This window comes from Condylura cristata, unplaced genomic scaffold (genome assembly GCF_000260355.1).
Source record: "Condylura cristata isolate star-nosed mole 26May11 unplaced genomic scaffold, ConCri1.0 scaffold00032, whole genome shotgun sequence".
NCBI classification, from domain to species: domain Eukaryota; kingdom Metazoa; phylum Chordata; class Mammalia; order Eulipotyphla; family Talpidae; genus Condylura; species Condylura cristata.
Genome location: NW_004567133.1, coordinates 3,411,745 through 3,438,973, shown reverse-complemented (window position 1 = coordinate 3,438,973; position 27,229 = coordinate 3,411,745). Strand labels below are relative to the sequence as shown.

Sequence of the window (27,229 nt, the reverse complement as noted above, 5' to 3'; positions counted from 1 at the left end):
AAGCTTCACCAGCATTCTCAGGCTTCGTCTGAATGTCCTTCCTTCTGGAAATATTCTTGCCCTTGCTCCCACCCCAGACCTTTGCCAGCCCAGGGCAAGAACAGGGAGTCCCAAGGACCACATGAATGGATGATAAATGAAACTTAACAGTTGCTAAATGAAGCCTGTGTGCTCTGCTCTGACCTTGGCAGATACATTCTCACAGCCACAAAACCAGAGCTGTGGCTTCTTGATTTTTATAATTTTAGCAGAGGAACAGGCTGACATTTTCAGAATTCTTTGTGTTGTTGTACTGGCCTCTCCACTGACAGGGATCGAGGCAGGTCCTGATTACTAATGATTTCAGCTCTCTGCTTCTTACAAAATAAAATTCATGGCTTCTCAGCCTTTTGGCTAAATCAAGTGCAGAATAAAATTTATTCGAGATGTACGGATGAAGTAGGCAGCCAGAAAGATATCAGTAGGAACTTGAGGACTGGCGTGTTCTGGCCATCTAAACTCTGAAATTAGCTTAGTTTTTCTCATCTGTGAAATGGGAGCACAAATACCTACCTTTAGGGAATGTTCTAGCAGTGAAATGCACAAGTACTTAACACACTTTATTAGAGTAAAGACTCTGAGTGGACATGTTCCTGAACAAAACAGGCAGAATTCAAAGAGCACTAACCATTACTATTTCAAATGTCTGGGTGTTGTTACTGGGTCAGCAATATTTATATGAGTACAAAGATATATGTAATTCTTAATTTGTTATATTTTAAATCCCCCCAAAATTCCTCTCTTCCCTTGTTTTTAGCAAAAAAATAAAATCATGTAACATTATAATAAAACAGTCACATAATTAATGTTCTACTGTCAGTAATGACCCTTCCCTCTCTGGAGCCTTCAGAGGGGAGCTTGGCTCTAGAACGTGATTTCCACCTCTGGCCACCAGAACTTGAGTTGTTTCAAACCACTCAGTCTTACAGCGGCTCTAGAGAATTACACAGTTGGGTTTTTAAAAGGTCCACCCTGCGAGTTCACAGTAGGTAAGGCTGGCCCAGGTAGAACTCCATTGCAGTTGTTCCCAATTGATGATGGTGGCTTGGGCCAGAATTGTGACAGTGGGCATCAAGATGAAGCTAAAGATGTTTGGGGGGAGGGGTGACACCTATTGAGAGAGTATAGAAGTGGGTCTCTGGGCCCTATTTTATGGCACCCTACATTTTGAAAAGAGGATCTCAGGTACTTCAAGAGGTTTGTCACCATCAAGGCATTCAGACTTGGACACAGGCAGCGATGACCCTTGGGACAAGCCAACAGGTCAGACCTGTGTGCTGGAGAGAGGTCCCAAGCTGTGAAATCAACAGGCCACCAGAGTGTGAGCTCCGGGCAGAGCTCTGGTCCAGCAGGAATTTGAAGGATTAAGAAGCACATTGAGGAGTTGGATTAGAACAGGTGATTGACTGGGAATAGCAACAGTGTCTGAAGCAGTTGTGTGATGGGAGAGTCCAGGGCCATTGGCAGTAGCAAAGTTCAAACACACAGCCCCACCCATGTGACCAAATTGCCAGCTCCCACTGCCTGGCTTCCCCACAGCAGGCATTATTAGTTGATGCCAGAGTCTACAACCTCCACTCTGGGAAGACCCTACAAATCAAGTGGAATAGGGGAAAGCACTGATGAAATTCTCTTGCAATCCCCAGGTAGGAGTGGGATTCAACAGGGGGCATTCACCCTCGCCAGATGTTTATAGATCTGCACTTTGTCCCTCAAACTTCTAAAGAATCCTGGAAAGCCAACAGGCCCTTGCATGACTCCTGTTTCCTACAAGAGGAAACTGAGGCCAAGTCAAAGGACTCCCAAGTCAAAGGACTCATAAAGGGCTGAGCTGTGCTTGGATTAAGGTCTTCTATTGCAAAGCTACCTTCTGGAGCAGTTGTCAAGTGGTGACCAAAATAACAAAGACTCCTGAATCCACAAGTTTCTCATATTGTGGTTAAAAGATATAATATAGAATTTGCCGTGTTAATCACTTTTAGTGGCTAGTTCAGCAGCATTGAATACATTCTCATTGCTGTCTCCAGAACTTTCATCCTTTCCCAACTAAAACTCAGTGCCCATATAGCACGTAACCCTCCCCCTTCCCAGCTCCTAGCAACGGCCCTTCTTTCTGCTCTCTGTCCCTGTGAATTTAACTACCACTTGTATTGGTGAAATCATACTTTAGTTTTCCTTGGGGGTACACCAACATGTTGACCTCAGATTGCACATAATGAACTTCAACTCAGTCTTAGCTGCTTCCTAGTTTCAAAAATCTATGCTTTTATGGGGGCTTCTGTTATCTTTATTTTTTACAAAAAGCAGCATGAAAATCTAAAATGCCATGATTTAATCCACATGCTATTTTCATGGAAATGGGCTTCTTTTTAAATGCCTTTAGTTCTGCAAGCATTTGCAAACCTGTGCTTGGAAAGAATGGTTGAGTGACAACTGCATGTTAGCAACCTAATTCAAAATTCTTGAGACTTATTTTCAGAAACTCTTTTGAAAGGTCTGAAGAAGTAGTACTTGTTGGTAATCTTGGTTTCATACCTTTGTGCTGTTTTCATTGGGCCTCTGTCAAATAACTAGGTCAGGTACTGTGTTAAGCACATAATGTGGGCAAGGCAGAAATGGTGCTGGACCAAAGTTTGGTAATTTAAGAAATGCTGTAGGTGTTCCTGAGAGAAACTTTTTGTGGATGACACAAGCAAAAAACACAATACCCGGGTGGGAGGACACAAGCAAAAAACACAATACCCGGGTGGGAGTAGGGAGCCACATTTGAGGATCCAGATTCTATCACCCAGGGAAAAGCCAGAGGCCCCCACCACAGAGCTCTGGAACAGTCTGCTTCTAAACCACTGAACACCTCTGATTGCCCTGTGGAGACCATTTTTGATTTCTGAAAAAAACTTGCATTCAGCCTTTAAGAAGAAGGAAATCAGGTCACATGCTACAGTGTGGGTGAAGCTTGAGGACATTTCGTAAATGAAAGCAGCCAATGACGAAAAGAGAAATGCTGCATGATCCACTCTAAGGGGTATCTGAAGTAGTCTGGCTCTTAGAAACAGGCAGTAGAAGGGCATTTGCCAAGGACTGAGGGGTTATGGGAAGTTCTTGTTCAGTGAGTGTAGAGTTCCGTTTTATAAGATGAAAACGCTCCAGAGATCTATTGTATGACCAGGGGCAGCATTAATATGACACTGTTGTATGCATATTTAAAAGTGGCTAAGATGGTGACTCTGATGACTGTAATGATGGTGGTGGAGTCCAGCACAACACTGACCACCTAAGGACTCACTAAATTTGCTGAAAGGAAATTTATCCTAAATTTGCAGTCTTGGCCCTCCCTGGTGGCGCAGCCTGTTAAAGCACAGCACTGAGAATCTAAAGCCGCTTCCGCATGAGTTCGATTCCCGCCTGCCCCGGAGGTGTGGCAGACCTTTCCTGACCCACCCGCTGCTCCCCTCAGCAGTGTACTTCGATCTGCCTGTTCTGTTCCTACTCCGTCTCTGGTGAAGCCTCTCACCACCCCTGAGCCTCTGGCCTGTACCCCAGTTCTGTATGTACAAATAAATAAATCTTAAAAAAAAAAAATTTGCAGTCTCAAGTCCTGGCCACATATTTTTCCTGTTCATTTTAGCTATGGGTTTGGGAAATGTTGTTGCTTTCCTCCTCCCTGCCCTTTTTTTTTTATTTAAGATTTATTTATTTATGCATACAGACCTGGGGTACAAACCAGAGGCGCAGGGGCAGTGAGAGGCTTCACCAGAGACAGAGTGGGGAGCAGAACAGGCAGATTGATGAAGCACACTGCTGAGGGCAGCACCAGACGGGTCAGGAGAGGTCTGCTGTGCCATGTGGGTCATCTCTGGGGCTGGGATCGAACTCTGACTGTAGCAACTACAGCAAGCTTGCAGTGCTGTGTCCTAGCCCATTGTGCCACCAGGGAGGCCCCTCCCTACCTTTTTAAAGCTTGAAATTTGAGACACACAAGGCAAGAGCTTTGCAGGAAGACATCCAGCCAGAGCCACGGCTTCTGTTGGGCCAGCCCCACCTGACACTAACTTTGAACCTGTCAACTTTGAACTGAGGCCGGCCTCACACAGCCTCTGTTTTCAGAGGCTGACAATGGACTTGTTTTCAGAGGCTCTCAAATGGCCTCCACTGGTATCTGGGGAGCCCTTCCTAGTGACTGGTGGGGGCAGTTGCCATTATGCTTTCACCTCATTTGGGCTTGGTCTCCACTTGACCAGTTTTCTAGTGCCTTCTCACCTCACCAGAAGGGCTCATTTGCTGACCTGAAACTTTAGTTAAGGTTTGTTGAGGTTTGTTTTTAAAAATTGGCTGTTCCCACCCACATTCCCATGAGATATAAATAGAAAAAAAAAGAGGTTTCACTAGTAAGACAAGACATTCGAGCTACGTCTACTTGATCCTTGTAAAGGAAATCTAAGAGGTTCTAACTATCACTTTTTCAACCCTATATAAGATGCGTCAGTAAAGCAGCAAAACCACCTCTGTTTTTTGACCCTTCATTTCATTTTCCCGATTCTTCTTGGGGAAAAGTCTAGAACGGTGAGTAGCTGGCTGACCTGTAGCAGGGTCTTCCCTGGGTCTTCTGGTGCACGAGATTTCACACCTGCTATGCTCACGTTCCTTAGGGAGTTGGTCTGAAAGAACTTTTATCTCTGATGAAAAGGCTCTTCTCTCTGATTCCTGCCCTTCAAGAGCAATAGCATCTCTTCCAGGAAGGTCTGTCAGCAGTTCAGGCTCTATCTTTCCCCACGTGGAATCTGCAGCACGGCCTTTGGCTAGCTGGTGCGTGGAAATGTATTCATACAAAATGCATCTGTGACCAGTTTTACATCTGAATGGTGTGCAGACGCCATGTGAGTGATCGTATAAATACATATATTTTTAATAAGACAACAGGTTCAAATCATTCTTTACGTTTTTTGGGTTGTTTCTTTCCCCCTCCATCTTTGGAGCATATTCAGGAGAGGCCCTGAGACTTAAGGTCTGGGGATCTTTGCAGTATTTGGCTTTTAGGTGGCTATTCTGCTCCACCACTTAGCAGACAGTGACACGGTCTCCGTGGGCCTTGGGGCCCATCCTGTGCCGCGCGTGTATATTCCTGCCGGCGTTCACGGTGTCTCGGTTATGTGTGACCAGGTGGACCATGAGCATCACGGACCTGCTCAGTGCCGACGACATCGCCGCTGCCCTGCAGGAGTGCCAAGGTAAGGACAGGGGCGAAGCGGTTTTCCACATGTCTTTGCACGTCCAGCAAAGCCACGGAAATTAAAATGCGAACTACTGAAAATTCATGGAATCTGAGCACAAAACTGTCCTTAACTAAACAGCTGAAGTTGTAGGAGAGCTGAGCATGCAGCTACATTTCTGTAAGGGGAAAGAAGCAGACTAATAGTGAAAAAAAAGAAGCCAGAGGCTACCGTGTGGTCAGCTTGGGTCTGGCCACCGCTTTTCTCCGGTAAGACTGGTGACGCCGTCTTGCAAATCTCACCAGTAAATGGGGCAGTGGGAGGCACCAAAGAGAAGAGGGAAGAGCAGTGAGGGCCACAGCCCCTTGGGGAGGGGATACCAAGAGAGGGGCCGGAGATGAAATCCCAGAACCATGCCAGCTTGGCTGCCTTGAAAGCTTGGACTAATCACAACTGTCTTTGCCCATTTTTGCTTTTATAATTTTTTTGAATAGACCATCTCAGGAGCTCAATGAGATTATGAAAATTACTTCTGCTAGCCTGTGTTTTCAGCAATCTTGGCCCAAAAACAACATGTGACCCTAGGAGCATCAGAATAACTCATTCTCTGTTCTTTAGACCCAGATACTTTTGAACCCCAAAAATTCTTCCAGACATCAGGCCTCTCCAAGATGTCAGCCAGTCAGGTGAAGGATGTTTTTCGGTTCATAGACAACGACCAGAGTGGATATCTGGATGAAGAAGAGCTCAAGTAAGTTTTGTCCTAAATGTGACATTGCTGGGTGGGGCCGGGGTACGTGGGAGACCAGTTTGCTCAGTTTCTTGCAATGGTCAGCCTAGGTGCTCGTCACCCAGCAGAGCCTCTGAAAGGGAAATCCAACTCAGCTATCCCCAAGAACATTAAATGTGGGCTTAAAGACTGTAGGTACAAGATTTCATTACTTTTAGGGTTTTCTTTTGGCAAAGATTTTCCTTACTGATGAAATTCTGACTAAAAACTCTTAAAAACAAATGTTTTTAATGTGTCTCTAATGGAGAAAATCTTTGCTCGCTGAGAACTTGACTGAGGGGATGGATGGTTTGTTTAAGAAAAATAAAAGAGGAGGGGGGTTAGTATAGAGATGCTTGGTCCTTCTAAACATTCCTCCCAATCTTTATTTTCCAATAGGTTTTTCCTGCAGAAGTTTGAGAGTGGTGCTAGAGAACTGACCGAATCAGAAACCAAGTCCTTGATGGCGGCGGCAGATAACGATGGAGATGGGAAAATTGGGGCTGATGGTATGTTCACATGTGTATACTGCACAAACAACTTCAGCTTGGGTCAAGGAACATCAGAGGGCTTGAGCGCTGAGATCAGACTGATGTGGCTTAAAACCCCCTTTTTAGCCTTAACAAAGCCATTCATTTGACTTCCTCAAAATCATAAGTCTTGGTGCTTTCATCTGTAAGTTGGGATTAAAGAGCGGATACAAATGATGTGTGTAAAGACAAGATGATGCCAGTAGGAGTATCATAGGGGCTGGTCCTCCTGGTCATTATCTGTGAGTTAGAGGATACCCTGTAGCTGACTAGGAGATTAGTAGTTGCCCGGCCAATTATTTGCAGGACACCCTAGCACACCCTGAAACTAATGTAAGGAATTTCCACCAGTGGAATCTGAGTCCATATTGAATAAGGGAATGGTTGACATTCTCGAGGATGTCTTATATATATGCTTGAAAGGAAAAGCCTCTTAGCTTCAGGATTTAAACAAGTACATTTTGTTGGAAATTAGTCCACCAAGAGGATAATAGTGGATAGAGAACAAGTAAATAAATTGACCTGTTTATGGAGTCTTCTGTGTAGAGAGCCCTATAGTCTACCATAATTATAGGCTCTAGGATTATATTCAACATGTTGCTGGCATGCTTTTTAGCTACTTTGCACTTGCCAATCCATGCAGAGTACTGTGGTATACTAATTTGGAATTAAAAACTGCTACTTTAGGTCCTTATTTCAAAAACTTACTCAAAATGGTATCACCGTAACTTATTACACAGAAGTTAATACCATTTCTTTAGCTAGTTCAGAAAAAGTTTAAGTAAGGGAAGATTGATTTGTTTAAACTCAGTTATAAAATACTTCTAAGGAGACAAAACTTACCAATAAATATAAAGAAACCCCCCCATTTTCTATTTCAACTGATAGCCACATATTATCATCATCATCGTTATTATTAATAGTATTGCCTTTTAGTAATGTAACCTTTTTGAGGTAGGATTAGAGTTCAATTGAGAAGTTAGTTCAAAATCCCACTCTACTAAGCATTTCCTAAATAGGCAATACATAACTACAGAATAAGAAATAAAAAAGAAACACGTCTGTCTAAATTGACCAAAAAGCAGAATGATCCCATATCATGCTAAGCTGCCACACTGAGTTCACTCCTTGGCAGAGGAAAATGATTTGGCTATAAGGGGCACATTGCAACACTAAGGCAGTTTGGTCAGTTAGACTGTGCAGGAAGCTGGACCATCACGGACCCCCTGCACTGGCAGGCATTGACGCTCACATTTTCCTGCCTTCTGTTGCCCCTCAAGGGGCCAGGCCTGCCCTTTGACCCTTTGCTTCATTTCCTCTCCTCTTCAGAACTCAGTGGCCCTAACATGTCTATAAAGTTCTGTGCCTTCGCACTGACCCTGTTCTCACCTCCTCTCTTCTAGAATTCCAGGAAATGGTGCATTCTTAAAAGCCCCAGTCTTTGGAGCTAGAGACAACCAGCTGGAAGGTCTCCAAAGCCCAGGAATGGGAAACCCCAAGTCTTCCCCCTAGTTTATTTATTATTTCCCCCCTGAAATGCTTCTGTCACTTGCTTGTTTTTGTAGTAAGGTAGCAAGACAGTCATTCCTGACTTTTTGGGGAGTGGGAATGCCCTGATGACTCCTGTAAGGCCCTCAACAGACAATGTCTGTAAAAAAGCATCCAATAAAGACATGTTTCTCATCATCCACTGATGTGTGGGTGTGCTTTTTTCTCAGCAAGGTAGGAGGAGGAAAGTAATTTGGGGACTGAGGACTGTTGGAGAGACTTCTAAGCAAACCACACTTAGGTGGAGCAGGAGCGAACAGGGAGGGAAAACAGCTCAGAACAAGCATAAGTCACTGGTGTTATGCCAGGACTTTCTTAGCAAACTTCTGAAATGAATATGAAGAGATTTGAGCCAGCACAGTCACTCATGCTTATGTTTTTGCTAGTGATATTAGATTGCTATAGAGGGATTTACATAAAGGAAACCATGCAAGGGGAAAGGCGAGAGACTCCCAGGTCGCTAAGGAAACTGGCCAGGCTTCCTTCAGCAAAAACAGACTCATTTTCAACATTCTTGTTCTTAGCAAACAAGGGACCAGAGACTCACCTGCTCTTACCCAGCCACTTCCAGCCTCCCCTCCCCGCTCTCACCCACAATTTTCCTGGCTCTTATTTGATACCACCTTGAGCCAATTACACCAAGAATTGCCTGAACACTCAAGGTGAGCCACAGGAGTCCTGTTACAGGGTGTTCATCAGGTGGGGCAAGCTCACGCCAGGAAATTCTCATTAGGCTGATTTCCAGGTTCAAGCAATTCTCTGGCTGACTTCGAGAGTCAGGGATCCCAAGAAGGAACAGGGGGATTTTCCTGGAGTTTAAGAGCTTATACTCTTTACAACATCCAACTTCAAGTGATGTGCTCAGGATGTCCTGGGCAATAGCTCAGTGGCTTTTGAAACCTTGTTCTTTGGGGGTCATCTTACAGCAATTTTCGAATGTTGTACTTATTTGAATATGTGTTAGAAAAAAAAAACAGAACTAGCACAAACAAGCAATTTTCAATATCTCTGCTTGATAATGAGACTAAAAGAATATCAGATATTTAAAGGTGTGACCACTGAAGAAGATTGTTTAATGTGATTTTACAGAGAGTTATCTGGAGGGACAAAAACCATAAAGGTCATTTCAAATGCATAAAAATGGGGAGATACAGCTTGAAAAGGAAGATTCTTTAAGAGGGTCAAAGAATGAAGTTTTCATTTCATGACCACCCCTCCTAACCCCAACTGTCCCCCCCTCCCTCCAGTCCCTGCTGCAAGTAGCCAGACCCCTCCCCACGAGTGCTCCCCCTTGTATGTGAAGACACCTCCCAGACACATTGGGGAAGCCCTCAAATATAGACAGTAAGGGGAAGCTCTTGCCCACACGGACCTGCGAGCCTCGACTATTAGAACAATCTGTATGGCAGCTTCACAGTCTGAGCCCACAACCCCCCAATTATTTAACTTGACTGTATCAGACCTTCCCCGCAGAGGGCTCTTCATCCCAACCTCAGTTCTAAAAGGAGTGCTCTGAATAACTCAAAGTGACCCAACAGCCCTTTCTCCTTGGGCTCAGACAATGTGAATAATGATACTTTTAAAATAATGGCTATGGGCCCTCTCTGGTGGTGGAGTGGGTTAAGGCATAGCACCACAAAGCTAAAGTCACTTCAGTATGAGTTTGATTCCCGGCTAGGGAGGTGGCCCACATGGCCCAGCAGATCTCTCCTGACCTGCCCACTGCTCCCCTCAGCAATGTACTTTATCAATTGGCCTGTGCTGCACACCACTCTGTCTCCGGTGAAACCTCTCACCACCCTGCACCTCTGGCCTGTACCCCCATTCTGTATACATAAATAAATAAATCTTGAAAATAAAAATAAAATAAGGAAAAGAATGGCTATGAGCACTTCCTTAATGAAAAATCCACCACCCGTTGGAGCAGCCAAGGCAATCTCATGCTTAGTTAAAAACTATGCATTTATCTTATTTCTTTTCTGCCTCAGGAGAACATCTGTGTAGACATAAGAACTGGAGGGGCTCTATGGAGCACCCAAGGGTCACTGTATCATTGGGCCCTACTGACAATCTTTACTATGGAAATTGCTTAGAGGACAAATGTATATACAAAAGGATAAATCACCACAAATTTTTACAGATAAAATGATCATCAGTTTGCACGAATTTTGTTGATTCAAGGATTTCCTAAGTGCAATTTCAATTCTTTTGTCTGCTTCAAACATGACCTTTTCATTCCTCCAGCCAAGTGTTAGGACCCTCATTTCCAAATCTCTGTCAATAGATCAAAAGGATTAAAAGGATTTATCTGTCTGTATTTAACACTCAAAACATGTCCCAAAAGTGGTATGCTTAAAAGAAACACAGTAATATTGCCTGTAGTGATCCCAATTATTAATCATGCTGCTTGGATTTTGGGTCAGGGGTTTCATCCCATCCCTGGATGTAGTTAACAATGTCAGAATTTGAACACATTTGATACTTAGCACTTTTTCTAATATCAAGTTCTGTAGTAAAATGAGAACTTCCAAATCTTTTCTGTTAAGCATTATTGAATGTTATTTTTTAAATTACTCAAGTTTAGTCATTATATAAGTTTCATACAAAACAATTCATCGTCCAATGAGTCCTGGTCAACATGTGCTCCACAGAGCAAATAGTAAGGGATATAAAGCAATATGTCAACTCCAGCTGGGAGTATCACCATGTGATGAGAGGGGGCCTTTTAAAAAAACAGCATAGTAACTAGAGAAATGAAAATCAGAGATGTAGAATTTACCCAGATATTACCATAAGCCAACATACTAATAAATTCTAATTTAAAAAAAAAGGTCTTATTACCAAGGATGTGTTCCACACTTGAATGAATACACCACATACTATTCTGTTTTCAAAACTCACTCATTTGTTTGGGGATTTATTTGTGTATCAAGTATCAAGAGAAAATTAAAAATTAAGGCTCCCCCTGGTGGTGCAGTGGGTTAAAGCACAGCACTAAGAAGCTGCGGCCACTTTAGTATGAGTTTGGTCCCACGTGGGAGGTGACCCACATGTGCCGCAGACCTCGCCTAGCCCTCCTGCTGCTCCCCTCAGCAGTGTACTTGGTCAGTCCGCCTGTTCTGCTCTCTGCTCTATCTCTGGTGAATCCTCTCACTGCCCCTGCCTCTCTGGACTGTTCCCTAGTTCTATATGCATAAATAAATAAATCTTTAAAAAAAAATTAAACATATCTAGAGTCCATCAAAACTGGAAAAACCCTAAATGAAATTAAAACAATCCAGACAAGGGAAGATAAGCAAATGAACAACTTTATTCTTACCTGATTTGCAAGTGATCACCAACCTGTATCAGGACAGCAGGTTCTCAAAGTGGAGTGAAATATTTTGGCTTTGAATGGAGAACCTACATTGCATCAGAGATTACAGAGCTGCAAAACTTGGTTATTTTCCCTAATTGCTTATAAAATAGGGCTATTTTTACTTGTAATTTTGGCTTATAATTGGTGGACTACTTTATAGCATAATGGAATGTGATCTCAAAGTCAGCTTCATGAAGTTCAATTGCTGAGACTAATAGGAATGGTTAAAATATTTCCAAAAATTAGCATTTTGCTTCAACTTCTGCACATTATAAAACCTTTATATATCATTTTAAATGTATAGGCTTTCAGAGTTCTTCATCCCAGCTCAAAAGGCAAAGTAAACAAGACAGTGAAGATGTGAATTACTTGTCTGTTCAAGTTTTCAGGCTACATAGTTCATTCTGTGAAACTACTGCAGTTTAATTTTATGTAATGAGTACTCAGGAATCCAATTTCAAGCAAAAACCTATCTTCTATCTCTTCTGCTAATGTTAAGGTATGGCATTACTTTGCAAACACTTAAGAAGACAGATGAAATTGGAATCACGAGGATCATTTCCACCTGGCCTGTTAATTTATTCACTGGAAAGACTGATCATTTACATAATGTCTTAATTGGTTTCAAAAACTCAACTTTTTGGGGTGGGGAGCAGATTTTGACTTTACTTTCTTTGGGTTCTACAATGAATGTAAATGGCTTCACGCCTTTAGCTATTTTTAAATTATAAAGAATTTCAAACACAGAGATGGGAATATACAGAGACTCAGCTAACAAACACCTGCACGCCTACCAACTCCCTTATCAGATCTTGCTGTGGTAATGTGGCAAGATGTCAGCTTGTTTAGGCTGTGGGCTGGGGTGGACCCATGGGCAGTGTGCCCTCTGAAGGGTGAGACTCAAGAACTAACAGTAAGCACAGTGTTTATGCTGCAGAAAGCAGCGTAGGGTGCACTTTCCTCTCTGGCTCTCCCCTCCTCCCCCTGGTGCAGGATCATCCTTCCAGTCCTAGTTCCAGGGGTCTGTTTCCTTCTGTAACCAAGGATCCCAGCTTTTCCTAAAGCACCTTTTTATCATCAGAGTTGGGGCAGTGAGAGACTGACATGAGCCCTGGTGTGTCCCCGTGGGTTCCAGCTTGTCTTCACTCACTCTCTGTGTATCCATCTTCTCTCATGCCTGCCTCTCTGTAGATGTCAAACTCCAGCATCAGATGAAAGCAACAGCCTTGTCTGCCTTTAGTCAGTTTGCACAAACACATAATTCCTGTAATAGACACAGACACATATACTACAGAAGTGCATATGACATGATGATATCATTACATAATAGCAGCAATTCACATCTAAAAAGTACATTATGTATAATATGTATGTACTTTATGTGTGTGTGTCTGTGTGTGTATACATCTATAGCTATATATACAATTTTTCTAGTGGTCTGGTTCTCCTACTGGATTCTGATTTACACAATTTGCTCCAGATTTTTCATTTATTAATAAAAAGAATCACGTTTTGGAGGATCCCTCGCAGGTGATCAGAGTTGGAGATCAAGGGCAATTTTAACTGCAGGGGAGAAGACATACCTCAGGAATAACGGAGTCTCTGGACACCAAAGCAACAAAGAAAAGATCAGACAGTTGACTCATGGGTCTGTTGTTTCTGACAATAAAGCAGGTTAAAAGTCTATTGTGTGGTCCTCCCTGGTGGTGCAACAGGTTAAAGCACAGCACTGTGACGCTAGCCGCAGCCACTGCAGCGCAAGTTCCATCCCCAGCCAGGGAGGTGACCCGAGTGGCACAGCAGACCTCTCTTGACCCGCCTGCTGCTCCCTGCAGCAGTGTATTTCATTCTATCTAGGTTCGTTGTTTTGTGTCATCTCTCTCCTGTGGTAATTAATGCAATGGTCAGGGATAGAGGAGGCAAAGTACACAAAGAAGTATAGGTGTGCTGAGAAGAAAGCTTGACTAATACTATAAAGTATTATCTCAGGGCACTATAGAGTACTTTGTACTTCACGAAATGTTTTTGTTTGTGTCATCTAATGTAGTAGTTGGTGTAACCCTGAGCTGGTATTACCCTCATTTTACAGAGGAGGAAATCGAGGTTAAAAAAAAGTTATGTGATTAAAGGTCATATAATCAGTATATGGCAAAGTGAGAACCAAAATTCTGACAGCCCAGGGCTGTCTCATTCTCTTCCAGAAGCATTTGCTCAGAGACAGAGGAAAGTGTTCTTTAACCTGTTTCCAAACTATGCTCTCTGGAGTCCCAGGGTCTACGTAGGTGCTTTAAGACCCCATAGGAAGATGGGGTTGGGAGCTAGCTCCTGGGAAAATGTGAGGAAGTTATTCTTGAACCTCATTCCTACCACTTGTACTCTCATTCAACTATAGTAGTTTTTTTTACATATTAGATCTATTTTTACATATTAGATCTATTCATAGCATTGGAAGAATAAAGAGTGAGAAGGGGTTCTATCTTACAACTTTTTGGAAATTGGCAACTCTGCATACCTGTGACAATCCAGGTGCCTCTTTTTTTTCTCCTTTTCCTAATAAACCTGTCATTTTAAAATGTAAAAGCTTTGTAATAATCATATAAAAACATGTCTTTCTAATGAAAGAATGTTATAATCTAGATCAAGCTAGTTGGGGGAACCTTCCAAAAGCAAGTAATGATAATAATTTGTTGAATAATAAGTGATGGGGAATCTGTATCATAGTCCCATTTAATTCTTAAAAAAAAGTGAAATTCTTACAAGGAAAGCATCTACTAGTGATAGTCACTTTACAAGAAAGACCTAGAGTCATGAGGAAAGCTTTGTAATTGCTCAAAGGCCTCAAAGCTAGAAAGTGTTAAGAGTTAGGGTAAGTATCCAGATCTGTCTCATATCCATATTCAAGGCATTGCTTCCCTAAACGTGGAGCCCATTTGCCAGACTGCATAAGAGGTCTTGTTTATAAATTTAATTAGTAACAGACCAAACGAACTTAAACCAAGATCTTGAGTTTTACCTATGGGTCTATTACAAATGCTTCAAGGAAATAAGCGGTCCCAACTATGTCAAAATCTACAGGTCTCAAAAGCAGGTGAATCCTATAGCCGGAAAGGGCAATGCCCACATTGGGGTGAGTGTCAAGACCGGGTCACTCTTGAGGGTCAGCGCCTTCACTTATGGCAATTTTTTGTCCCCAGAGTCAGAGAAACTAGGGAAGGCGCGAACGCTAGTCAGTCGCGCTTGATCCAGAAATTCATTTGGGTCTCGCCAACTAGAATTTTTATAACCCTATAAGTAAGTGAAGGGGCCTCATAGGTGATAAAAAACAGGCAAACAGCGGGACCGACTGCACGCCGCCCTTAAACGCATTACTTCCAGTGCAGAGGCTTCATTTGCACCTTCTCCAAAAATAGAAGTCCGTTTTGTTATTTTTTAAAAACACAGCCCTTGCCGTTAGCCAGGCCAGAAATCTGGGAGCAGCAGATTTCATCTTCACGTGAATTCTCATTTATATAAGAGACGCCCGGAACCAAGACGCCCGGGAGAGGCGGAAGGCTACGCTGGGCCCCGACTCCTCTTCCGGACCGCGGAGAGCGCTTCCGGGGCGAGGGCCGGCGAAGCGGAAGAGCGGTTTCCTAGCTGCGGTTGTCTCCCGGTTGCGGAGGGAGGCTCCCGAGACGGGGGCCGGGCCGGGATGGCGGCGGCGGCGGCCGGGGCCGGGGCCTGGGCGGCCCAGGAGAAGCAGTTCCCGCCGGCGCTGCTGAGCTTCTTCATCTACAATCCGCGTTTCGGGCCGCGCGAGGGAGAGGTAAGCGGAGCGGGGCCGCGCGGGCTGCTGCGGGCGGCCGAGGAGGGCTTGAAGGCCGGGGCGGGGGTAGGTGGGGATCGGCCGGCGTCCGGCCCGGGGAGTCGCGGGGTGCGCCCGGGAGGAGGCCCTGGCCCGCCCACCGCTGGGCAGCACCTGTCACTACGCCCTCCCGAAGCGGCACTTACCGACTGCTTTGTGCCAGGTGTGCACCCCGGGCCCGGGGATACGGCGGGGGCCGGGCAGCGCAGGCCTGTTTCAGGTCCTGGATCAGTGCCTGTGTGTTGAATGAAGGTTCGGCAGGTTAATCCCTCCACACAGGTTGAGTATCTTTTCTCTTTGCATCCATTCTGGGTCATTACAGTTAAGCTTGTGTCTTTGTTACTGGAAGTTTCCGAGTAGAAGAGTGGAACAAGAGTGGAGGACTGTAGCCAAAAATTATATTATACGAGATTGGAAAAGCCTCGGAATGACTTTTTACGAATTAATTAACTCGGGGGAGGAGGGATTGTTTGTATTTCGATGGGGACGATGACTTCCTTAGATGTCGGGAGCTATGTTTTGTTGGCAGCAAATCATAAAGGCTGTCAATCCTTTGAACCTCATAGATTTAACTTGCTGGGAGATTTGTCTCTGCATTTGTGCACATGCTTGTTTCTTACAAGCGTTTGGTTTTTTACAAGAGAAATACAGAAATTGAGTTTTCAGAGCATGTTCTTTTGTCTAGTGCTACTTGTCTAGTTGACATGTGTAGATGACATGTGACTTAGTGAAGCTCAGGATTGCCTTAACGAGCTGGTGGGCGTTATTTACGCAATGATGATAATTCTTTCCAAAAAGGACTTTTGTTTGGCCTTGCCCTTCCCGTGTTTTATGACGTGGGAGGTTAACACTAAACAGAATTTTCAACAGCTAAGGTGAAAAAGTGCTATTTTGACGTGCTTCTGTTTCTTCATACTTTAGGAGGAAAATAAAATTTTGTTTTATCATCCAAATGAAGTAGAAAAGAATGAAAAAATTAGAAATGTTGGATTATGTGAAGCTATTGTACAGTTTACAAGGTAAAGCCTTTAAATGTGCTTTTGTGAAGCTCAGTGAATTCTTAGAATTTATACTGTAGAATTGTTGACACCAAACGTATTCTTTTAACCTTTTTAGGACCTTTAGTCCATCAAAACCTGCAAAATCTTTACATACACAGAAGAATAGACAGTTCTTCAATGAACCAGAAGAAAATTTCTGGATGGTCATGGTATTTATATAAAACACAGTACATTTTTTGAATCTGTATAGTAAACTTTTGGGTGATCATTATTCTTAAGAACTTAGGAAAGCCCTCTACCATTGCATCAAAGTAAAATTGAAGTTGGCTGCAATTTTGAAATCAAATTTCTGTTCAGTATATTTGTTCTTGGGGCTATTTTAAAAAGTTATTTATTTGTTCTTGGGGCTATTTTAAAAAGTTATGTTTCCAGTGTTTTGACATGTTCAATTTTTTTTAATTAAGGGAAAATTAAAAACACAAATTGATTCATTGTATAATTTCAGTTTATCAAACTTTGTAGGTTGTTCGGAATCCTATAATTGAAAAGCAGAGTAAAGATGGAAAACCAATTGTTGAATACCAAGAGGAAGAGTTGTTGGTAATATGTCATTTCCTGTTTCATCGTTTTAGGGAAAAAATGATTACTGAATAGACGGGGTGATCAGATTTAAACTAGGTTACTTCGCAGAAATTTTCAGGTGTTAGTAACAGAATTCTATGTCAGTTGTTTTCATTAGCACAGTCTTAAAATATGTACTGCGTCTCACCCATTTGTTTAATGCCCTCCTAAAACTAGCCTTAATTTCAACACCCCTTATTTTCAGCTGTTGTGGGGCCCAGTTTATAAGTATTATATTGCTCTACCAAGAATCATTGTATCTTTACTATGTAATGGACACTTTCTTTCTTGAATTGAAATCTGTGTGGTACCTGTGTGTTGTTTGTAGGACAAGGTTTACAGTTCAGTGCTACAGCAGTGCTACAGTATGTACAAGGTAAGCATGACATTCTTCCTGAATTGAGAGTAACCAGCTACCTTTATTTACAGAGGCAGTTTAAAAAGAATTCGCAGTTCTAGGAATGATTGTGGGGTGACTATGTATCTACTTTAAAGGAGGAAATAATGGAGCCTTTGAAATATTACTGAGGTTTGTGCATACCTCAGTGCATTCACTTAGTATCAGTTCCTGGCCTTATTCTAGGAATATATCACCGTTGATGAACAAGAGAGCTCATCCTCTGGAAGAATGTATATACTGTGATATTTGCGTGATTTAAAAATTCTGACTATATTGCATGACCTGAAACTTAGATGTGTATGGAGGTTTAAAAGTAAAAAAGCATGCCCAAGACAGTTTGGTGGTTTTATAAAAGTGGCAACATCACTTAAGTTTATTTTTTTGTTATTTACTTTATAACTCAGGCTTTCTTATTAAACATTTTCTATATTTAAAGGAACTAGAGGATTACATAAAGTGAATTAATTAATCTAAAAAGAACTTTTGATACTGTTACATGGACTAGGAAATTGACCTTATAAAAATTTTTTACACCACTAGCTTTTTAATGGTACATTTCTGAAAGCCATGGAAGATGGAGGTGTCAAGCTTCTAAAAGAGAGATTAGAGAAATTCTTTCATCGAGTAAGTATTTGGAATTTTACTTATTCATCGTGTTCAAGCAGACCTTTAAAGAAGTGTCGCAGCAAGGTCACTTCTCCTGTGCAAGAAACAAAGAAATTGAAAGTGGCAAAGAGGGGCCCTCCCTGGTGGCGTAACGGGTTAGGACACAGCACTGCAAGCTAGACTCAGCCGCTTCAGTGCAGGTTCGATCCCTGGCCCTGGAGGTGACCCACATGGTGCAGGAGACCTCCTGTCTCGCCTGCTGCTCCTCTCAGCAGCATGTTTTGTCAGTCTGCCTTTTCTGCTCCCCACTCTGTCTCTGGTATCCTCTCACCCCATGTCACAGTATCTCTGGTCTGAACCCCAATCTATATGCATAAATAATAAATAAATGTTTTAAAAAAGAAAGAAAGAGCAAAGAGCCTAAGGTATATGTGGCAAAATCAGACCTTGAGGCAGGTCATTAGACTGACACTCTTGAGGCCTCTTGTCACCTTGTGGGTAGGACCAGAGCATCCTGCTACTTGTGCACAGCCCCTTAAAATGCCTCAAAGATGTGCACAACCCCTTAACACACCTCAGAGACATCATCCTGTCTGTGTGTCTGTTAAGTGGACTTACTCAAAAGCAGCCTTACTGTATGGTAAATTAATTGGTTATTAGAATTTAAACTCTTACTGGAGTTGCACGGTTTTATGGATTAATTCTGTTCACTAAACAAGCAGATTATTCTGACTCAGATAAAAGGTTTTGGCTTGACACTGACTTTATCATTCGTAGTTACAAGTTGATTTCTCCCAATAAATAAATAATGTTTACAAATAGTTGTCATTCTCTTTCACTATAAATTGAATTTTGCACTTTTTACCTCTTCTGGTCAAATTTAGTTTATCTTAAAAGAATAATTATCAATTTGTTTTCTTCCTAAACTGCCTTTGACAAGCTCTTCTACAATGTTTTTTTTTTTTTTAAAGATTTATTTATTTATTCATACAGAACTGGGGTACAGGCCAGAGATGCAGAGGGTGAGAGGCTTCACCAGAGACAGAGTGGGGAGCAGAACAGGCGGATCGACGAAGTACACTGCTGAGGGGAGCAGCGGGCGGGTCAGGAGAGGTCTGCCATGCCACGTGGTCACCTCCGGGGCAGGCGGGAATCGAACTCATGCGGAAATGGCTTTAGATTCTCAGTGCTGTGCTTTAACCCACTGCGCCACCAGGGAGGGCCACTTCTACATGTTTTTTATGAATTTTCTTTGTTGTTTCTTCACTTTAATGCCGTTAATTATTCACTCTTATACTGTCTTCTGATTCCTCATCACTCTTCTGCCCATCAGCATTCTGTCGATGGGTTCAGCTATTGTCCTGACTACACATCCTTTCACGTAATTTCCTTATATCCATCCATCATTGTGTACATCCCTAATGATGTTAAACTATAATTATTTGAGAAGCAATAATACAGTATAAGAAAGTGAGTACTTCAAATAGAGGAAACACAATTCTGAGTAAACATTAACTAGTTATATTGAACTGTATATTTTGAAATTGGTATGGGTTTTGGATTTAGTTACCTTAAACTTACCTACTTGGTCTTGTAATTGTACCATGTTAGTTTAATGTAAGATAAGTTATTTTCACTTGTCAAAGAATACAATATTCATTGTACTATTAGTAAAGTTTATGCCTTATTTTTTCCTACAGTATTTGCAAACGTTGCATTTGCAGTCTTGTGATCTGCTTGACATTTTTGGTGGAATCAGTTTCTTCCCATTGGATAAAATGACTTATTTGAAAATCCAGTCCTTTATTAATAGAATGGAGGAAAGCTTGAGTATAGTCAAATATACTGCCTTTCTATATAATGATCAACTCATCTGGTAGGTACCTTCTAAGGATTATTAAGCAAATTGATGGGTTTTCATACAGAATTTGTTTTCTCCTGTGAAAGTGATTTCCAGATGAAAATACATCTCCTTTTTTACATACATCTCCTTTGTTTATCAGGAAATTTATGCTGTAATAACTGTCCTAGTTGTTTTCTGTGATAGTCACAGTGTGATAGATAGTGTGATGAAACTTAATGCTGCTGTGAAAGGTTGAAGGAGTCATACACTGTCAGGTCTACAGAGAAGAGGTGGTCGGAAGATAAAGGGGAGTGGGCCAGAATCCAGTAGCAGTCCATGACCTTGGGGAGGCCACTGTCAGGGAAAGAAAGATCAAGTGCTAACTGTCTGATACAACACAAGCCCTGATCTGGGTGTGAGCTTTAAGAGTGAGAGGGTATAGACGTGGAGCAAGAGGGTTCCCCGTGAGCTGAGCAGCTCATGATGGGAAGCCTGGAGCCACAGTGACTAAAAGGGTTGGGTTCACCAGGTTACTGTTGCTCCAGTCCCGGGGATCCTCTTGGCTCTTTATCAGTGACAAAGAATGACACCCCCTAGATCTAGTTATAAATGACACCCCCTAGAATTGAAAGGCACACAGCTCTGGTGACAGTACTGAGCTGCTCTGTGGTTCTACCTTAACCTGCTGACTGGGAAAGGTTGATCCCATGCCTTCATGACCATAAGCTTCAAGAAAATAACGCATTTTCAGAGGCTATTTCTTGTTTCAAAGCTAACATGTTTATGTTTACTTCTGTCACTACATTGGAATAGTCTGAATGATTCCCAGCACATGACCAGAACCTGCACATTGTTTATACTAAGTGCACATTGAGTGTGAACTCAAAGCAAACAATTAGGAGAAAATCTCACATAGTTCTGTGTGGACTACGTTGACTGCATTTGATGGGTTTGGTTTTTGTAATAACCTTGCCATTCACTACTCTTAGAGAACATCAGTTCACTTTCTTTTGGCCTACTTTTTTTGGGAGAGTTTTCTTTTTAGTGAATGATCTGGTTTTCAATTCACTTTTATGAGTAATTGCCGTAGATATTTCTTATATTGCTCAAAGTTGGCCATACTCTTTGATCTTGCTAGATTATTACTGTCAACCCTTGACAGTAACATACTCAGTGTTGTAGACTCAAGTGAGCCTAATGTAAAGGATTCTGCATTGCATGGTCTTATTTTCTTAGCCCTCTTACTTTCTTTTTGCTGAAAGTTCTAAAATGAAGTAAGTTGGCTTCCAGGAGTGAAATGCAGTGTCCCGGACCACAGCGGTGTGTGGATTACGTGGTCGGAGTCACACTGGCTCAGAGTAGTTGAGATGGGCCTAAAGCAAAACAACAAAAGTCCAGTGAGTGTTGAAGTAAAACACAGAAAAATCAGTCTTTGGTGTACACGTGAATCAGTTAAAACATAAACTGAACAAAAGCTCATTTGTTTTTTTTAATCCTCTTAAGTAATTGTATTCATGAGATTTGAGAGTATCTGTACCTCTTTTCGTGATGATAACTCTTTAAAATCCACTGTGTATTTTACACTCTTTTTTTTTTTTTACACTCATTTCAACTAGCTACATGTTGAGTGTCCAGGCATCACATATGCCCAGTAGCTGCTCCATTGATTTTTCTTCAGGTGTTTTATTCAGAAATTCCATCTGCCTACTTAGCTGCATGATGCTTGGGCCTTGGCATTGTCATAGAATAAGCGCTAAAAGTTCTCAACCACTTCTCTACTGATCTTAACTTGGGATCCAAAACTGCTTTCTTCTTAGTAGAAAGTAAAACAAACCTGTGAAGGGTGTAAGGCTCCATTTTTGTTTGAGTTGTGGACAAGAAAAGTGAGCCTTTAAAGTAAAGTTTTATTACAGGAAGAAGAAAAGGTGAAACGGAATTGCGGAAGTCTAGGGAAGTTGAGTGTATTTGCCAAGACAGGCCAGACTCTTTCAACCGTAAAACTTTTCTGGGAATAGAAGAACAAGCCTCTGGTATATGACGTAGAGGGTAGATTTATGTACAGCTATGTTTCCTCACAGGATTTTTAAAAATTATCTTGACTAGGAAAAACCTAGATATAGACTCATCATCTATTTTCATCCCTACTTAAAAAGCCAATTTCAAATGGAATCTGATGCCTGCCAATTTCTCAGCACTTTTTTTCTTGCCTCGCTTCAGATTAAATGATTTGCCTGAAAGTTTTTTTCTCTTCCTTCTCTTAGCCTTTGCTGAAATCCTTAGAATTAAAATCTACATACATTTCTGAGACATAGCAGGATCACATCCTGTCAGTGTATTAATATTTTCTGAGATACTAGAAATATTGGCCAAACAAATGTGACAGGAAGCAGAGAGATGGCTGCTGCCTGAAATGCAGCATTGTTTCTCCATGCTGCCTAGAGGACACCACATGGAATTAACTCTTCCAGAGACATAAACCTGTGACTTACTTGTAAAATGGCATGTAAAATGCCATATGGCACGTTACAGTCAAGTTCAAGTGCCCAACTCAAGGACCAGCCAGTCAAGGAAAGGGCTTCTTGGTCTAATGTAAAAGAAGAAAAGAACTTTATCTCAGAGCAGTAGAAAGACAGAAGACCAATCCTAACTTTTAACACAGTGCTTTTGTGATGTTTCAGGAGTGGATTAGAACAAGATGACATGAGAATTCTGTACAAATACCTCACCACATCTCTGTTCCCAAGACACATTGAACCTGAGGTATGGCTGGGTCCTAACCTGTCTCTCGCTCTGTGTACTTGTGTCTGTCTGTAACATATACAGACACCCATTTGCAGGTGAGGGGGGAGGAGGAGAAGGATGGGTGACGTGGTGTATGAGGAGTTCTTACTAGAGTTTTACTGTTGGAATATTTCATGATATTTGTGTATGACTTAGCAAAAACGTGTATCCTCTTTTCATTTTGGTATGTTTAGTTGCAGTAGCAAAAGAATGTTTTTAAGAGGAATTTCATTGAATAGCAGAAAAACTGGATTTTTAGGTAGAGTTTGGGGAACTTTGAAAGTGCCAGGGAGCTCTGAAACTAAGCATTGGTTTAATTTCCTATGTAGTCTTTTCATCAATAAACATGAGATTTAATTTTGACTAGCTGTTATATTGCCTGCCTAGCTTTACCACTTTGTTATTTAATTTCTGGTTTTCTGCAGAGAACTGTAACTACCTCAGTGCTCTCCCCAGAATAACCTCTTAGTTTTCATTAGGTTGGAAGTGAAAATTAATTCACTGTCCACAAAGCCATGTTAGCTTGGGTACAGGTGCTTTGTCTCTCACCTTCCCTCCCTCCCTCTTGTAAGGCCTTGAAACAGCAGGGAAAATCTCTGATAAGAAGTTGAAAGCAAAATTCTAAGAAGGACCTGTTCCTTTTGGTTTGTGGGCAGCTTGAATTAGTGACTAGCATTTCTAGACAATGGCCCATGTGCCAGACACTGTCCCAACTGCCCAGCAAACATGAACTGCTTCATGACCTACAAGCAGTCCTAGTCCTACAAGTTGGGTGCTGTATCTCCATCTTCCAGATAGGATACTCAGGCTTAGGGAGCTCAAATGACTCACCAGGGTCACCCAGCTGTGTGTGGCAGAGTCAGGACTTGACCTCAGGGTTGGCTGGACACCACAGCTCAGATTACAGAAGCCCCTTCTAGGATCACTGCAGGAGGTTGTCCACTTGAGACACTGCCACCATAGAAACTTCTGTTAGTGCTTTATTCAGTGCTCTCTGGTGCTTTATTCCCAAAGGGGTGACATGAGATGAAATTAAGTCCTTTACGCATTGCCTAGTACTACATGGGAGATTTGAGTTATTCCTGTAAAAGCAATTAAATCCATATGTGAAATTTAGGATAAGGTGGAGTTACGATATATTCTAGTTCAAATCAGTTTTTTATGTGCCTCTATAGTCTCCCTTCATTTTGGGGTATGAGGTTCTCCTCACCAAATTGATAGAAAAAAATAGCATGTACCATATTTTAAAAATTGACAGCAGTAAATGCTGGTGAGGATCTGGGGGAAAAGGAACTCTCTTATCCTGGTGGTGGGAATACAGACTGGCCCAACCACTATGGAAAGCTGTGTGGAAGACCCTCAGATTATTAAAAATTGACCTGCTATTTGACCCGGCAGTTCCACTCCTAGAAATCTGCCCACAGGACACACAAACTAATTTTAAAGGAAACCTGCTCTCCCGTGTTTACTGCAGCACTACTTACAATAGCCAAGATATGGAAACAACCTCCATGCCCAAAACATATGAGTGGATCAAGAAGATGTGTATATTTACACAGTAGAATATTACTCTGCAGTCAGAAAAGATAAGCTCACGCCATTTACAGCAGCACTGATGGAGCTGGAGGGGTTGTGCACAGTGAAATCAGGCAGTGGCAAAAGGAAAACTTACAGGAGTAATACAGGGAAACCAAAGGGTCAGAAAAAAGAAAAAATGTGCAAGCTCACCATAGGGTCCATCAGGGGTGGGAGAGGGAGAGGGGTCAAAACAGGAGAGGAACTGTGGTGATGGCTCACAGGTGATGTGGTGGTAGGAGTTTATAGGGATTATGCTTGAGGGATATGGTCAAATATTGTACAAAAAAGAACAACAATGGCAGAAAATAAAGTTTAATCGATTTAAGAAAAAAAATGGCACAGTACCATCCCATAAATAAGAGTGCTGTTTTTCCCAACTTTTAAAGTAGAAAATCTAATATGTCATTTCTCAACATTAAATTTGTTTACAGTTGGCAGGAAGGGATTCTCCAATAAGGGCAGAAATGCCAGGAAATCTCCAACACTATGGAAGGTAGGACTTCTGTTCTTTGATATACAGTATTGAGTTGTATTATTACTTTTGCCAAGATAAAATCAGTTTCCATTGTGCTGTTTTATTGGTAACAATCAACAAAACAAATTCTCGTTCTTCAGTGAACTAAAGTTATCATTTGTTTTTCAAAATAGTGTCTAACTTCAAAAAAATAGGTATCTGTTAGGTAGAAATGTACTCTTGTGTCCATATTCCCTAACTGAATTAAGTTATCTCTGTGCTTGCTTTTAAGATTTCTTACTGGACCTTTGAACCTTAATGATCCGGAAGCAAAATGCAGATTCCCCAAAATTTTTGTGAATACAGATGATACCTACGAAGCACTCCATTTAATTGTTTATAAGGTAACAATTTTCCCCCTCCAGTATTCCATTTTTTTTTTAAAGATTTATTTATTCATATAGAACTGGGGTACAGGCCAGAGATGCGAAGGGTAAGAGGATTCACCAGAGACAGAGTGGGGAGCAGAACAGGCAGATCGAGGAAGTACATTGCTGAGGGGAGCAGCGGGCGGGTCAGGAGAGGTCTGCCACGCTATGTGGTCACCTCCGGGGCAGGCGGGGATCGAACTCATGCGGAAGCGGCTTTAGATTCTCAGTGCTGTGCTTTAACCCGCTGTGCCACCAGGGAGGGCCCAGTATTCCATTTTAATACCAAAGTAGATCTTTCCTGCCTGTGTACAAGAGTATCCTTGCACATGGGAACCTTTGAAATGTTTCTCAGAACAGATGTTGGAAGTTCTAATTGTTGTAAAATTCATCATGGGTGCTGTACTGGAAAGTAATTTTATTTTTGGCTCCTTTTAAAGTTTCGTTATTCATGAAGGAATAACTGTAGGGCTGTGACTCACAATCGCTTGACTGTCAAAGGTCGGTGTTGCTCCTCGCTACTTTCCTCCTGGAAATGGCCTGCCTATAATTCCATGCATCCTTCTTTCTCTCCGATTTAAGGGTCTGTCAGGACTGTCTCACGTCTGTCAGGTTGTCAAAAACATCTTATAAGGATGTGTTTGTTAGGTTGATTTCTTTAAAAGTAGTATAGTGTTCAAGAAAGAAGCCAGGATATGTGTTTTATCTTTTTCCTGCTTCACAATATGATTACGTTAGAATTATGTTCTGAGCCTGAATTCACGAAGGTTGAAGTGATACCATAGGAGCATTGAAAGAGGTGAACATTGGAGGAGAGAATGCTGTCACTTCCTTGAGGACAGGAAGGAGATGGATGAGTGATGCCTGACAAAGGGGAGTGGAGGACGTGTCTACCTAGAGCATGAGTGTGGAGCATAGTACCCTGAGCGAGAAGCCCTGAGAAGCTCCCATCTTCGGCAGTCATCTGAGGTAGCAAGATGGGAATCTGGCTTGGGAAGGAGATTAAAAACCAGTTGGCCTTCCCTCTCTCCCCTTCTTTACAAGCCCACCGGCAGATGAGGGGCTTTTAAACACACACTGTGGAGAGACATAGCGTGGCCGGCACCCAGCTCGCTCTGCCGTGGCTTGTGCCTGCACGTGGGGTGGAGCCTCCCTCCTGACCAGCCTCTCGGATCCTCCACTCTAGTACCATCAGGAACACAAAACTGTTGGTCTTGAGAAACACAAAAATGATTCTGGGAACTGAAAAAAACTTAAAATTTAGTGTCCTGTCCACAAAGATGAGAGAACTTGGGTCTATAAAGGCAAAACAGGATGATGTAAGAGTCCAATTTATATTAAACTTAAGTTAATTGAAAATATAATTTTTTAAATATTGTTTGTTGTGGTAAAATTTATAACAGTAAATATTAAATTTGCCACTTTATTTCTAAGTGGCAGTATGTGCATTCACAATGTTGTGCAACCTATCACCACTATCTAGCTCTAAAACTTTTCTTTATCCTAGAATATCTGAACCCATTAAGCAGTAACCCCCTCCCATCTCTTCCCCTGAAAATGTGATGTAGGAAATTCATTAGCAGAGCTCAAGACAGCTTCCTGTCCCAGAACGTAAGACAGTATGTCAAGAGATCGTAATAGAGGAGGAAGACGAGAGGTTGAGGAATTTCAACCTCTTAATTAATAGAGGAAATGAAATGAGGAAACTAGCATCATAAGAATGCATCGAGCTGACGGGGGAACACATTCCCACACTGAAAGGGCACGCTGGGCATCTGGCACAGGAAATAGAAAGACCCACAATGAACAGTTTCAGAAACATAAAGAAACAGTTCTAAATGTTTCCAGAGGCAAATCAGGTCACCTGCGAAAGAACAAACACGAAACTGGCATCTGTAGTTTCCATGCCAACGCTAGATGTCAGGTGGCAGAGGAGAAAAACGTCTAAATTTCTAAGAGAAAATGAACTTCTGCATAGAATTCCTTGTCAAATCAAACTATCCATCATAGGTGAGATGAATACATTAAACATGAAAAATCTCAAAAGTTTACCAGGGCCTTCTTTCTTCAAATGTTTTATAAAATTGTACCTCTGTAGAGTAAGTGAGGAAACCAAGAAAGAACAACCTGGAATCTAAAATAGCATTCTCTGTGAGAACAGTAAAAGGAAGACTTGGCTTTAAGGTCTGCTACAAACCACGGATGCTTCATAAGGGCAC

The 27,229-nt window shown here is 42.0% G+C and overlaps 2 protein-coding genes across 3 annotated transcripts in view; both read left to right on the top strand.

Moving 5' to 3' along the window:
* The first annotated feature begins 5,191 nt into the window (after positions 1-5,191).
* Positions 5,192-8,059, top strand: OCM2 (oncomodulin 2). Its single transcript, XM_004691937.1, has 4 exons — positions 5,192-5,267; positions 5,868-6,000; positions 6,418-6,527; positions 7,952-8,059. Exons 1-4 carry the CDS (start codon positions 5,207-5,209, stop codon positions 7,975-7,977), a joined length of 330 nt encoding a protein of 109 aa, XP_004691994.1. The 5' UTR covers positions 5,192-5,206; the 3' UTR covers positions 7,978-8,059.
* Positions 8,060-15,058: 6,999 nt separating this feature from the next.
* CCZ1 (CCZ1 vacuolar protein trafficking and biogenesis associated homolog (S. cerevisiae)) overlaps positions 15,059-27,229 on the top strand; it is a 17,212-nt gene continuing 5,041 nt past the window's right edge. Inside the window, exons 1-11 of one of the 2 annotated variants that reach the window (XM_012731989.1) lie at positions 15,173-15,259; positions 15,462-15,577; positions 16,220-16,317; positions 16,415-16,508; positions 16,822-16,899; positions 17,249-17,296; positions 17,861-17,944; positions 19,627-19,802; positions 22,448-22,529; positions 24,560-24,621; positions 24,875-24,986. In XM_012731989.1, the coding sequence (XP_012587443.1) occupies positions 15,545-15,577; positions 16,220-16,317; positions 16,415-16,508; positions 16,822-16,899; positions 17,249-17,296; positions 17,861-17,944; positions 19,627-19,802; positions 22,448-22,529; positions 24,560-24,621; positions 24,875-24,986 (867 nt within the window). In that variant the 5' untranslated portion in view covers positions 15,173-15,259; positions 15,462-15,544. Of the gene's footprint in view, positions 15,260-15,461; positions 15,578-16,219; positions 16,318-16,414; positions 16,509-16,821; positions 16,900-17,248; positions 17,297-17,860; positions 17,945-19,626; positions 19,803-22,447; positions 22,530-24,559; positions 24,622-24,874; positions 24,987-27,229 lie in introns of both variants that reach the window. The other variant, XM_004691936.2, reaches the window with a different exon arrangement.